The 12,251-nt window shown below is 65.6% G+C and overlaps 1 protein-coding gene across 1 annotated transcript; it reads right to left on the reverse strand.

Annotated features, from left to right (window-relative positions):
• Positions 1-38: 38 nt before the first annotated feature.
• On the reverse strand, positions 39-11,112 carry LOC120226849 (mucin-6-like; the record flags this gene model as incomplete). Its single annotated transcript, XM_039225011.1, has 31 exons — positions 10,818-11,112; positions 10,157-10,210; positions 9,479-9,719; positions 9,283-9,409; positions 9,043-9,133; positions 8,852-8,961; positions 8,478-8,685; positions 8,197-8,319; positions 7,729-7,849; positions 7,436-7,574; positions 7,218-7,322; positions 6,985-7,057; positions 6,759-6,896; positions 6,382-6,543; positions 6,201-6,295; positions 5,985-6,117; positions 5,628-5,877; positions 5,484-5,536; positions 5,277-5,386; positions 4,711-4,862; positions 4,411-4,552; positions 4,219-4,329; positions 3,668-3,853; positions 3,351-3,590; positions 3,057-3,213; positions 2,773-2,913; positions 2,536-2,598; positions 2,087-2,119; positions 1,048-1,272; positions 422-494; positions 39-156 (listed from the first exon to the last, which is right to left on the reverse strand). Coding segments are annotated over exons 1-31 (4,269 nt in total), but the record flags the coding sequence as incomplete, so codon positions are not given.
• Between the last annotated feature and the right edge of the window lie 1,139 nt (positions 11,113-12,251).

Here is a 12,251-nt window from a genome sequence, read left to right on the forward strand (position 1 = left end):
CGGCTGGTGGTGGGGAGTCGGTGCGACGTGTGCGTCACCGAGGACGTGGTGGAGGGGGCAGGGTGCGTGGAGCTGGTGGTGAGCGGGCGCGAGGGGCTTGGCACCGCGGAGCTGGTGCGGAAGGACGTCCCCGTGGGGGGCCCTGTGGTGCGGGCGCTGGTGGAGTGCACAGGCGTCGGGCCGGAGTGACTGGTGTGCGGGGTGGGGGGCTTGCTAGATGGAATTTTTTCGTGTGTGGTCTTTTCGGTGTGTAGTGTAGTGTATGTTGTGAGGGGACTTGTGTGTCTGGTGCTGTGGCCTTTGGTAGTTTCAGGGTGTGGTGGGGTCTCCGTGTGCCTTGTGTCCCCGGTGGCAGATGTTTCCGGGGTCCCGTGGTGTGTCGCGGGCGCTGTGGGAAACAGTGTTTCAGTCAGGCGCTTACCTGTGTGACGTCCCGTCCCATCCCCCAGTCCTGCCTCGTTCTCTTCCTGCCCGCCTGGGACTTCTCTCTGTACCTGGTGGGGACGTCCCAGGCATTGCCCGAGTGAGTCTCTGTTTCCTGTTTTCCTCCCCCTCGGTGTTTGTTACTCCTTTGTACTTTGGCCTTTGCAGGGGGCCTTGGGGTCGTTCTGCATGGCACCCTTGGCCCTGTCCCCCCAGCTTCAGTGGCTGTGGTTGGTGGCCTTTGTGTTCCCCTGAGACCAGTGCTGCTATCCTGGGGAAAGTTCGCTATTTCTGGGTTACTGTCAGAGGATTTGGGACGTTTTCACCGAATCCTCAGGTATTGGGGCTGCACTGCAGTGCACTGGTAGGTGCGGCGCCCCCCTCTTTGTGTGTCTTCCCCAGGGTTCAGGCTGGGGTGAGCGGCGGTGGGTGCGGTGACGCTATGGTGAAGCTGTGTGACTGTCGTCAGGGCCGTGTGCTTGGGCCTGGGTGTTTTGTGGTACCTGCCTCCTCGTGGCCTGACCTGGCACTTTGGTCTCCCAACGTGCCCCGTGCGGCTTTGGTCCTGTCTGGGTATCTGTGCTTGCTGGCAGCTTTGGGGCCCCGTGTGTCGGGCATGCTTACGTGTAGGCCCCACGGAGGTCTCTGACGTTTGTGGGGTTGGCGGTACTGCTGTAGTGTGCTCTGTGGACCGAGCTGTGGATTGCGTGGCTGAGCTGAGCGTGAGTGTTGTGGGCTTCGTTGTGGCCTGGGTCACCGTGGGTCCTGTGGCCGTTGACTTGGTCGTGCCCGTGGGAGCTGGTGCTGAGGTGGGCCGTGTGGTGATGGCGGAGGTGCTTTGCGGAGACGCTGCAGGGGTTGAGCCCAGAACATGCCTCCAGCCCTGCGTGCAGCCTCTCCCCTGGCCCTGAGGCCCCTGCCACAGCCCGAGGGCGGCTCTGTCCAGCCCCCCTGCCCCCCACCTCCACTCACACTGTGTCCTACCTCGACTGGCCTGGCTTGTGTGGCTTCAGAGGCGTTTTCATTAACTACGTGCTTGCTCGCCACTGCCTGTCCATCCCCCACCCTTGCCTTGTCCACCCCACCTGGCTTCTCGGCTGCCAGGACACAGGTTTGTGCTGTGTCGGTTGGGGCGGGCTGCATGCAGGACTCGTGCCCGCTCCAGGGGACCCTCTCTATGCCGTGTCATACGTATTTTCTATGAACAGTATAAGGTGGCAGGGAATGGTCAAGTTCTGTGAGAAGGTTTTCCTAAAGTAAGTCTTTGGTGGAAACCGATGGCTCCTCCTAAGCACAGGGTTTCTGTGCTAAACATGGACTCTGTGGAATGTTCTCTCAGTGCTGAGGTGTGGGGCCCCTCCCCTAGCCTGCACCCTGAGCTCCTCATCAACCTTGCTGTTCTCGGTGGCTGCCCAGGCTCTGGGGCCCCAGCCAACGCGCAGACTCACATGTCCCTTCCCCTGTGACCTCCTGGCCGGTCCCTGCTGGTCACACTGGTGAGCTCCCTGCCCCACCCCACATTCACTGGCTGGGGACTCGGGGACAGGGAACGGGAGTGTCTGCCACCCCCTCGGCACCCAACCCGACAGACAGACCCCTGCCGAGCCAGGGTGGAGCTGAGGAGAGCCCCCTTCACCTTGGCACCTAAAGCGTGTGCAATCACCTGTGATGGGCCTCGGCGTGGTGGGCGGCGGTGCTGCGGGAAGAGGAGCCATGAGGAGTGCCTGACCCCTGCCTCGTGCAGCTGCACACCCAGGGGGAGGGTGCGGCCACAGAGGTGCCCAGGGCCCTGCCCCTGTCTGCCTCCACCCACCCCTTTCTCCCTGTCCCATCCCACCATAAGGCAGCCATCTGGGCGACCTGGTGCCGAATACCCTGGTGCCGAGTACTCGGCGGACTCCCGTTCCGCACCCGGTCCAGCCAGCAGGCTGGTATGGGTGGGTCTGGGGGACTGGGTGGGTTGATGTTTGGGGAGAGGAGGGGAGGATTTTCCTGTTTGTACTGAGTAGGCTCAGGCTGCCCGGGTCCCTGGGGGCCCTAGCTGGGAGGCTGGAGGAAGGATGTGCGGGGGCCGGTGGGCATGGGGGGCCTTGGGCAGCAGATGGGGCTTACCGCAGGGAACGCAGGTCCCCTTGCTGTGGTCAAAGTATTCGTGCTGGGAGCAATTGTAGCAGCCTGGGGAGGGGGTTGCAGAGAAGATAGTCTGGAGGGTCCCTCTCCTCTCTGTCCACAGCCAGTCCCGGCCTCTCCCCAGAAGCCTGGATGCAGGGGTCCCCTCTGTCCCCTCCCCTCAACACCCTGTCCTCCTCCCGGTCCATCCTCTGCTCAGACCTCTTTCTTGGCCTGTACCTTCAACGTTGGTGTCCGGGACGCTCTGTGGGTGCCCAGGGCAGAGGCACGGCTGGTAGTGCCACGTGCAGCTACCCTCTTGGCTGTGCTGGGGCACACTGCCCTCTGGCTTGTGGCTGTTGTAGAAGTCACAGTAGACAGCTGGGGGAAGGGGCATCTGTCAGGCGTTTGGTGCCCTGGTCAGGGGGCCCGAACGGGGAGTCTGGGGGTGCTGCTTGCACCCGGGCCTGCCCAGGGAGAGCACTGCATCCAGGCAGCCTTGCAGACAGCAGCAGGGCACTCACGGCAGAAGTCGGGGGTCCTCCAGTCCACACACACGCCCTTGTCCAGGCAGGCCTTGGCATAGGCGGCCACCGCGTCGCACATACACTCACAGTCCCCGCTGGTGTCGCAGCCACATGTGTCTCGCACACAGGCCTCATAGTAGGGCAGGCGGTACACCTGTGGGAAGGGGCCCTCAGAGCCTGCCTAAAGCGCCCACCTGGGCCAGGGGGGTCTGAGGAGTGTGCTCAGGGGTGGAGCACCCAGGCCAGGGTCCAAGGAGCGCGCTTGGGGCGGGGGGCGGGGGGGAGGCCCACCTGACTGTGGCAGGCAGCAAAGGTCTGGCTGTTGATGATGTTGCAGGTGCGCTCTGCCCACGCCTGGCGGAAGGCATTGAGGCTGCAGGGGTCCAGCGTGAGGCTGGCGTCTCCGCACAGTGGGCTTTCTTTCCATGAGTTGACAAATTCTAGCTCATTGGATGCCACGTACTTGCTGCGTGTCTCGAAGTCGTCTTTCATGTTCCCATTGTAGTTGCCACACAAGCCGCACAGCGCATCCTGTGGGGGGCCTGGCGTCAGGCTGGGCACTGCCCCTGCCCTGCAGGCCGACCCGGGCCCTGGGGCAGCGCCCGTACCTGTGCAGCACGCGTGATCGTGATGTAGATGCTCATGTGCTTGTTCCAGACGAAGGTCAGGCTGTATCTGCTGCCGATGGTGACATCCAGCACCAGGTTTAGGGAGCCGGTTTTTACCCGGAAGTGAACGTGGGGGTCCTCCCCGCTGACAGTGTAGTTCTTGTCCGCCAGCACTATGCTCAAGCCCTGTGGGGTGGGGCTGTCATGAGTCTGCCTGTCCCCAGTTCTCGGTGGCTGCTAAATGTCGCTGGGCTCTACATCCCCTGCCTGGGCTCCCTGAGGCAGGACGGGCATGCATCTGTGCTGGGCCAGTTCTGTGCTGGGGGCCTGCCCTCTGGAACATGGGCAGAACATTCCAGAATGTGGTGGAAACTGCACCAGGGGCTGAGGATCAGGCTTCTGAGAGAAGCACCCCTCCCCCCCATCCCTTGGCAGAACTGTCCAGCTCCAGGAGATGCTGCTGTCTGCCGTGCAGACATGGGGGCACCCAGCGGCCAGGACCTGGGGCTCTGGTGGCTGAGGTGTGCGGAGGCCCCACCCGGCCCGCTCACCCCCAGGAAGATCTTGATGGCCCGGGAGCAGGTGGCACCTGACTTCCCACACACGACGTTCTCTGTCAGGACTTTGAAGCTGGGCTGGGAGTTGTTGGCCCCGCAGCTGTCCTGTGGGGAGGGGGTGCTGAGGAGGGGCCCGCCGCGTGGCCCCGTGGCCCCCGCTGCCCGAGTCCCAGGGCGGGATCTTACTGTGGTCAGGATGTACTCGCAGGTGCCATCAAACATGAAGCGCTGCCCGTCAAAGGTGACCACGTGGCCCTCCCCATACAGGGTGCAGGTGGACGAGCACCGGGCGCTCTGCAGGCACGTCCACCTCCCCCTCGAGCAGGTGCTGGGGAGAGAAGCTGGCGCTGTGGCATTCCAGGGGGGCCCAGGCCATACGTGCGTTCCCACTGGCCCCTCACCTTGGTGGGGTTGGTAGGAGATCCCGGGGATGACCCAGGGACACCCGCAGGCCACCAGGGTCTCCAGGGTAAGGCTGTGGCTTACCACGTCTTACAGTCAGTATGGAGTTCAGCGCCCCGGGGGTAGGAGACCCCCGCAAACTCGCATGGACACTCCTCGGGGGGTACACACTGCCCCCTGGCATTCTCGTAGAGCCCCTCGGCACAGACACAGCCGGGCTCGCACTTGGTGGGTACCTGTAGGGGGAGGGTCAGCGGCCCCTGGGAGGTTGGCCTTGCCTCCTGTAGCCAGAGGCCCTGGGCCCTTCTGAGACCCCCAGTGTGCCTCCCTGTTTGTCCCCACGGGCATGTCTGCTCCAGGTCTTTCTCTTAGCAAGGTTCTGGTGCTTCTGTGTCACTGCTGAGCTGTTACGACCCTTCCCCAAGTGGTGGGAGGCCTGGCCACCAGGGCCACTCCTGACCCCTTTGGGCACCAGCCACCCTTATCATGGCCTGATGGGGACAGAGAGAGAGCATGGCCCTGCCTTCCCTGGGGATTTTGTAAAACTCCTCTTATGGTTCAGGGAGAGGCCCTGGGCTGTGTTCCCCACAGGCTGTCCGGTGGGGTCTGCCCTCAGGGGACCGCCCTTGCCCCTCTGCCCCAAGCCTTACACAGGGGATGCCACTGGCCAGCATCTGACACGTAGGGGCACAGGCTGCCCCAAACGTGCTCTCCGAAGACTGATTGCAGGACTGGAAGGTCTTGGGGGCCGAGCAGGTGGCTGCAGGGAAGTTGAGGGGGGAGCTGGGGTGAGGCATACTCAGAGGGGCCGCAGCATGTGGCCGTCCAGTCCCACCGGCCTTTGCGCAGCTACATACCTAGGAGCATCTGCGGCCGCCCCGGGCAGCTCAGCCTCCCATTGATGCAGTAGCTGCAAGAGAGGGGCTGTGTGAGCACGCGGGCCCTGGGCTGGGGGCTGCAGGCTGTTGCGGGCCAGTCCCCCTGGGGACCCCCTAGCTCACCAGATGACACCGTTGACCATGGCGGACTGGTCAGCGAGGATCAACTTGGAGCCGCCCAGAAGACAGGGGCACTGGGCCTTGCGTACGCACTGGGCCTTGTGGTTGAGGTAGGTGCCCTCGGGGCAGTTGCAGCCATCCACAGGCACGGCACTTGGGTGGCACTCGGCAGCGTGGTCAGATAGTGATAGGCACGTGCGGCCGCAGGCCCGGCTGTCGTAGCCAAACGTCTGGTTGCCGGTGCAGGGGGTGGCTGTGGGGGGACTGGCGTCAGGCCCTCAGAGGAGGCTCTGTTGTGACCCCTGCCCCCTGCATGGCACTGGGCCCCTCCCACCCCTGGCTGCACCCGCCAGCACGCACTGCAGTTGTCCACGCTGCCCCTCCAGCCCCGCAGCAGGACGCCCCGTGTGGCGCACATGCGGGCATAGTCGCTCAGGGCAGCGCAGATGTGGAGGAGCGTCTCTTCATAGTTGCAGGCCTGGTACACGCACCTCTGCGGGTGGAGAGGACATGCTAGTCGGGGGTCCAGCCCCACCAACACCCTGGGTCCCCCGCTGGCCCGCAGGCCTTGCCCACCTTGTAGAAGGGCCTGGGGTTCACCGTGGCATGGCACTTCGCGAACACCGTGCCCTCCCTCACCAGCACTGAGCAGCGGGTCTCTGCAGACACCTCTGGGGGGACAGGGGTGGCATGGGTCTCCCGCTTACCCGGCCTGGGCCTCACGCCCACCCTGGGCCTCCCGCGGCCTGGCACTTACTGTTGAGCTGGCTCATGGAACACGGGTCAGTCTCACGCTCAAGCGACGCTGGGCAGTTCCCCGTCCGCCAGGAATCCACAAAGAGCGAGGCGGTGCCCTCAACAATGCCCGTGCTGGCCATGAAGTCGTCTGTTGTGTCCCCATTGAAGGTGCCACAGAGCCCTGCACCGGCCGGGCTGTGAGTGGGGGCCAACCTGTGCTCCTGCCCTGTCCCAAACTCTGAAGCCCGTCTCCCCCCATCACCATGCCCTGGGGTTGCGGCTGTCACTGGCTGCCACCTGGGGGAGCCAGCCTGGACAGGAGGCCCACCTGGGAGTGCTGGACGTGCAAAGGTCTGTTGCTCTGACCAAGCTGGGCGGGGGGGTAGGGGGGCTCACCTCTGGTCTGGCCTCTGAACTGGGGCCCGACGGTAACATACACCTGGAATGAGGGCTCTTGCTGGATCACGAGCTCCAGCCCGAAGGTCGTGGCCATCTGGAGGTGGGTGGATGTCTGCCTGAAGACCGTGATGTTGCCTGAGGGGACAGGGGGCTCAGGAAGCAGCCCACTTTGGGGCTCGCACCCAGTGAGGCCCTAGGTGATGGGCAGGGGCTAAGGACATACGAGTCTTGTATGGTAGCCACTTGACGTTTCCATTGTGGGTGAGGACCTCGTCCTGGGAAATCACGATTTTGTCCTGGAGGGAGGGTGGCCTGAGTCATGAGGGTGCTGGGAGTCGGGGGAGGCCTCCCGTCCTGCAGGCCGGGCCGGATGAAGCGGGAGCTGGGACATAGCAGGGATGCAAAAGCTTGGGAACCTGGGGTGAGCGCAGCGGCTGCACGACGGCACGGCCTTACCTGGCCGGACTTGTAGATGACAGCAGCTAGGGCGGTCTCTGAGTGAGAGTACCCCGACTTGTCGTACAAGGCCATGAGGGACCCCCCATCGGGGAGCTGCGGGCTCTAGGAGGGAGATGTGGCTCAGCACAGATGGCCCGGGGGTGCTCAGTGTGCCCCCCCTGCTGTGGCGACCCCTTGTGCGCCCCCCCCCCCGCCCCTGTAGCGGCGCATCCTACCTGGAGTAGAATATAGGTGCAGGTGCCATGGAAGCGGTAGGGCCTGGCATCGAACGTGGTGACAAAGGAGCCGCCTTCCAGGGAGCAGCGTCGGGGGCAGGGCTGCTCCGTGCACTTCCACTGGCCCATGGTGCACTGGCTGCAGGCCAGGAGGGCATGACCCAGTTGGCACTCCCAGACGCTCCAGGCCAGGAGAGCTGGCCATCTCCAGGGCTGAGGTTGCCCCATAACCCCTGTATCCCCCCAACGTCTCCATCTTGCCCATGCGCCCCGTCAAGCTGCCCAGCCCTTACCAGGTCCGGCAGGCAGATGTCAGGACCTCCCCAGGGGCATAGACCACCCCGCCAAGCATGCACGGGCACTGGGTGACCGGCACACAGGTGTGGTTTTTGGAGATGTCATCAAGCACCGTATCTGCAGGAGAGGGGTTTTCTAGGCCTGTGGCTCGATGCCCTCCTGGCTGGGCAGCCCTTCCCGGCTCCTGTTCCCTGACCCCATCCGCTGCTTGCACCTGTAACCACCCCCCCGCCCCGCCCCTGCCAGTGTGCCCAGAGCCAGGTGCTGCTCCTGGTCAGATCAAATCCCATTCTTCTCGCAATTTCTTGGGCACCCAGTGACGCCCCTCGCAGGGCCTGCTGGGTTGTGGGGGCGGGAGGGAGCAAGCCCTTCCCTTCCCCGGGGCAAGTCCAGGCCTGGCTCTGATGTGTTGGAGCGGGACAGAGCAAGTTCTGAGGGATCCCGGGGCGAGCGGGCGCTCTCACCTTCCGGACAAAAGCAGCCGAAGGTGCAGAAGCTGGAGCAGGCGTGCTGCGGGTGGGAGCAGGTCCTGGCGCAAGCCTCGCCGCACTCCCGGTACTCCTGGTTGGCCGGGCACTGGCCCACCGCTGCAGGCCCGCGCACGCTCCGTCAGAGGGGCAGGGGCACCCCAGCACCCGCACCGCCTGCCCCGCCCTGGCCCCGGACTTAGCCCAGCCCTCCTCCACCCAGGCTCCTTCCGTGTCACGGACAAGGCGGGAATCCGGGGCCCTTCCCCAGGACTCACAGCAGCGGCTGGGGCCCCGCCAGTTGCTGACGGCCTGGCCAGCCATGCTGCACTGGCGTGAGTACTCAGACAGCGTCGCGCAGCTACAGTCCTCGCGGCCCGGCGGGACACATGCGGCCATGTCCACCTGGCAGCTCAGGACGAATGTCTCTCTGGGCACGTTGCATTCGGGGGACACCAGGGTCAGCAGCCGGCTGCAAGTCTGGGCCTGGGTAGAGGGCCATTCGGGGTCATGGGGTCAAGGCCAATCCCACACCAGTCTTAGAAGCCTAGGAGTGTTGTTGGCCTCCGAGATGCCCTTAGACTCCACAGGTCGACCGCCACCATGGCTGAAGGGCTACCATGGCCCCCGGGGTCCCCACCACTTCACATACATGCTCTGCCTGTGGGTCCCAGCGGCCGGGGACGGCCTCGTAGGTGCAGATCTCATTGGGGTCATCCAGCGTCTGGAGGGCGGCGTACATGTGGGGTTCCAGGAGTTCGCCTAGGGGTAGGGGGCGGAGCAGGGTCAGCACCGTGGGGCCGGGCCTCGGGGGGGGGGCGCGGGGCCCCGGCCCACACCTACCGTCCTCACTCAGGAACTCGTTTGTCTGCTCGCCGTTGAAGTCTCCGCAGAGACCGCACAGCCTGCCCCCGTGCCGTTTCTCCACGAGCACCTGTGGGCGGGCGGGCAGGTGGGCACTGCTCTCAGGGGTCCCCGGGCCCTCGCCGAGCCGGTGGGGGAAGCCCAGTCCCGCCAGGCTCCCGGTCAGCGTGCCACCCTGGGACGGCCACCCCCGTCCCTCCACCCCGCCAGCCTCCTCACCATGAGGTGAGAGCCCGGGCCCCACAGGACCACCAGCTCCAGCTCCAGCTGCTTGGCCACCAGCTGCACGCTCTGGCCGAAGGGCGTGATCTGGAGCCCGTGCCTGGTGTAGGGCAGGCTGATGACCCTGTGGGGCGAGAGTGGTCAGGGACAGCCCCTTGCCTGCCCAGCCTCCCACCCCGGCCACGTGGCCTACCCCACATCCTTGATGGAGATCACTGCCTTCTGCACGGTGACCACCGAGGCGCCCAGCTCCACGATGACCCGGGAGATGTTCCCATCGGGCTCTCGCCGCAGCTGGACGCTGAAGGCGGGCGAGGTGTCCTTGCAGGTGGCAGAGAAGACGTAGTTGCAGGTTCCCGGGAAGTCATACACATGGCCGTCGAAGGTGGAGAAGTGTCCGGCCCCCCACGTGGAGCACCAGCCGTGGTCTGGAGCTGTGGGCATAGCGGGCGGGGTCCTGGAGCCCTGTGTGCTCCCGGCTGGCGGGGCGGGCATGGGGGTCTTGACCCCATGAGCCGGGCCCCTGGCTAAGTTCCAGGCCCTCCTGGTGTGGGTGGGAAAGAGCCCCTGCCTGCGCCCCGATTCCACGCCGGCTCTGGGCTGGGTCTGCCTCCCAGGCCTTACGGGCACCGAAGCATCACCAGCCCTGGGGAGCGCGGGGCACAGAGCCGCAGCACAGCCCCTGCGCAGGCCCCTCTCACCCCCGGCAGCATGGGCTTGGTCCCCTCCAGGCGAGGGGCCGGCTAAGTCTTTCTGTAGCTCGGTTCCCCTCGTGGAAGCCCCAGACCACGGCCATCCTGTGGTAGGTCTGTGGCCTGGGTGCTCCCAGCAGCTCTGCAGGACAGGACGGGAGGCCGCCTCTGGCCCTTACCTGTCTTTGGGGAGTCCTGGAGGCCCAGGTGCACAAAGGAGGCGTCGTCCAGGCCTGTGTGGACAGAGGCTGTGCTCAGTGCTATCCCGGGTGCAGCTTGTCGGCCAGGAGCCGAGTGGCGGAAGCTCAGAGGCTGCTGGCCCTGGCTCTGCCCCTCATGCCCTCTGACCAGCCCGGCCAGGTCATGTGTCACACGTGCACGGGGTCCCTGCCTGGGCCGGCCGGGTGCAGTGCTGCAGGGCCCCCCCAGGTTGAACAGAGAGAGCCCCCCACACAGGACAGACGGGCAGCCTGGCTCTCATGTGGGCCGCAGGCGGGAGGGGCTTGTGGGCTTTGAGCAGAGACCTGGGGAGAGAGCGGCCCTCCGACAGCTGCGCCTCGGAGGTGAGCCGGCCTGGAGTCGGCGGGCAGCTGTCCGGGCGTCCGTCTGTCTGGCTGCACCCCACCCAGCGTGTCCCCAGGGAGCTGCTCCCTCTACCAGCCCCCAAAAGCGGCCATGTTTCTACTTCCTTCCTCCCGGGTAGTCTCTTCGTCTTGGGATCATGGTGACCATGACTAGAGAAATGCCCAGGTGCAGTCAGTCACGTGGCCGCAGGGGCAGGAACCGCTGACCACGCTGGCGACTCCAGGGACAGCTGGAGGGGCAGGGGAGGGGGCTCACCTGTGGGCCGTGGCTTCCGCAGCCCTCCTCCCCCACCCCTCACACCCACTCGGGCCCTCAGTTGTGCCGTGGCTCCCACCTTCCGCAGCCATGTCTGTCGGGGCACCTGAGCCTGCCCGCTCCCCATGCCCCTCTGCCCCGGCTCTGCCATGTTCCTGGGCCTCTGGGCGATACCAGGGGGTGGGGACTCTGCCTGGTGGCCACGGGGTCCCCAGATGGGGCAGGTGGCACCCAGGCTGTGTTGCTCCGGTTCCCGTGGGCCGGTGATGCTTGGGCCTGGGTCTCCTTCCTCCATGGCGTCACCCACGCAGGTCCCCGTGTCTGCCCCTCCTCAGTTCACAGCTGCCCCCAGGACATGTCCATTGTATTCTCTGCCCCCCCCACAGTGGGTCACTCGTGGTCCCCACTTGAAGTGGCTACTACACCAGCTCCTTCTTGTCGCCCTGTGCCAGCCTCCCTGAGCCCCATCTTGCCTCCAGTCCTCCGGCCCTGTCTCAGCAGGACCCCCCACCACTGGGCCCCCCACCACTGGACCCCCCACCACTGGCAGCAGAGGCCCCTTTGAAGCCCTCCGGAGGCAGGCCAAGGGCATCTGTACTTCCCACTCGGACAGGCACTGCCCCTGCCCCGGCCCCATAGGGTCTGCAGGGCGGCGAGCTTCCCCCCCCCCCCACCGACCTTCCCCAGCCCCCGGACAGGCCACGGGGCCACCAGAGCACCGCTGTTCCTTCTACAAGCTTGGCGACCCCGCCCTGCCCGTCCCATCTCCACCCCAGCGTGGCTCGGGAGCCTCTTCCTGCGCCCACCCCAAGCCCCAGGCACGCCAGGCCTCCTGCGTCTGACCTTGTGCTTTTTCAGTCTCTGATCCAGGAGGGCAGAGCCCGCCTCCTCCTCCAGCACCTTCACGGAGTTGGTGCTCAGAGCGTTGGCAGAAACGTGGACAGACGTGGCCCGCCACATTCACAGCCGGACCCCACGGCTCACCAGAGCTACAGCCACTCGCCACACCTGCAGGCCTGCACCCCACCCCAGCCGGCTCCCAGCTGTCTCCCTTCTTGTCGTGCTTCTGGGTCTGGGTCTCAGAGGAGACGGGCCCAGGCAAGTGGCCCTTGGCTGGGCAGGAGTCCTGAGTGCTCAGAGCCACGAGGGTGAGGGACAGGTTTCGTGGGAGGGAAGGGGTGGGCTGGGCCTAGGGGAGACCCACTGGGCTCAGGAATTCCTAGCTCACCCCCAGTACCCACATCCTGGCCCCCGGGCTGAGGGCCCGCCAGGGAGGGAGCAGCAGACCCAAGGATTAAGGAGAGAGAAGGCACCAGTCGTGCTGGGCTCTTGGGCAGAGGAGAGAAGACGTGGAGCACTTGGGGTCTGCGGCCTCCGGGCCACTGTGGGACCCCTGGGGTTGGCGCCTTTCCAGGCTTGGGGACAGGAGTGAGT

This window comes from Hyaena hyaena, unplaced genomic scaffold (genome assembly GCF_003009895.1).
Source record: "Hyaena hyaena isolate Hyena2069 unplaced genomic scaffold, ASM300989v1 scaffold_1862, whole genome shotgun sequence".
Lineage (NCBI taxonomy): Eukaryota > Metazoa > Chordata > Mammalia > Carnivora > Hyaenidae > Hyaena > Hyaena hyaena.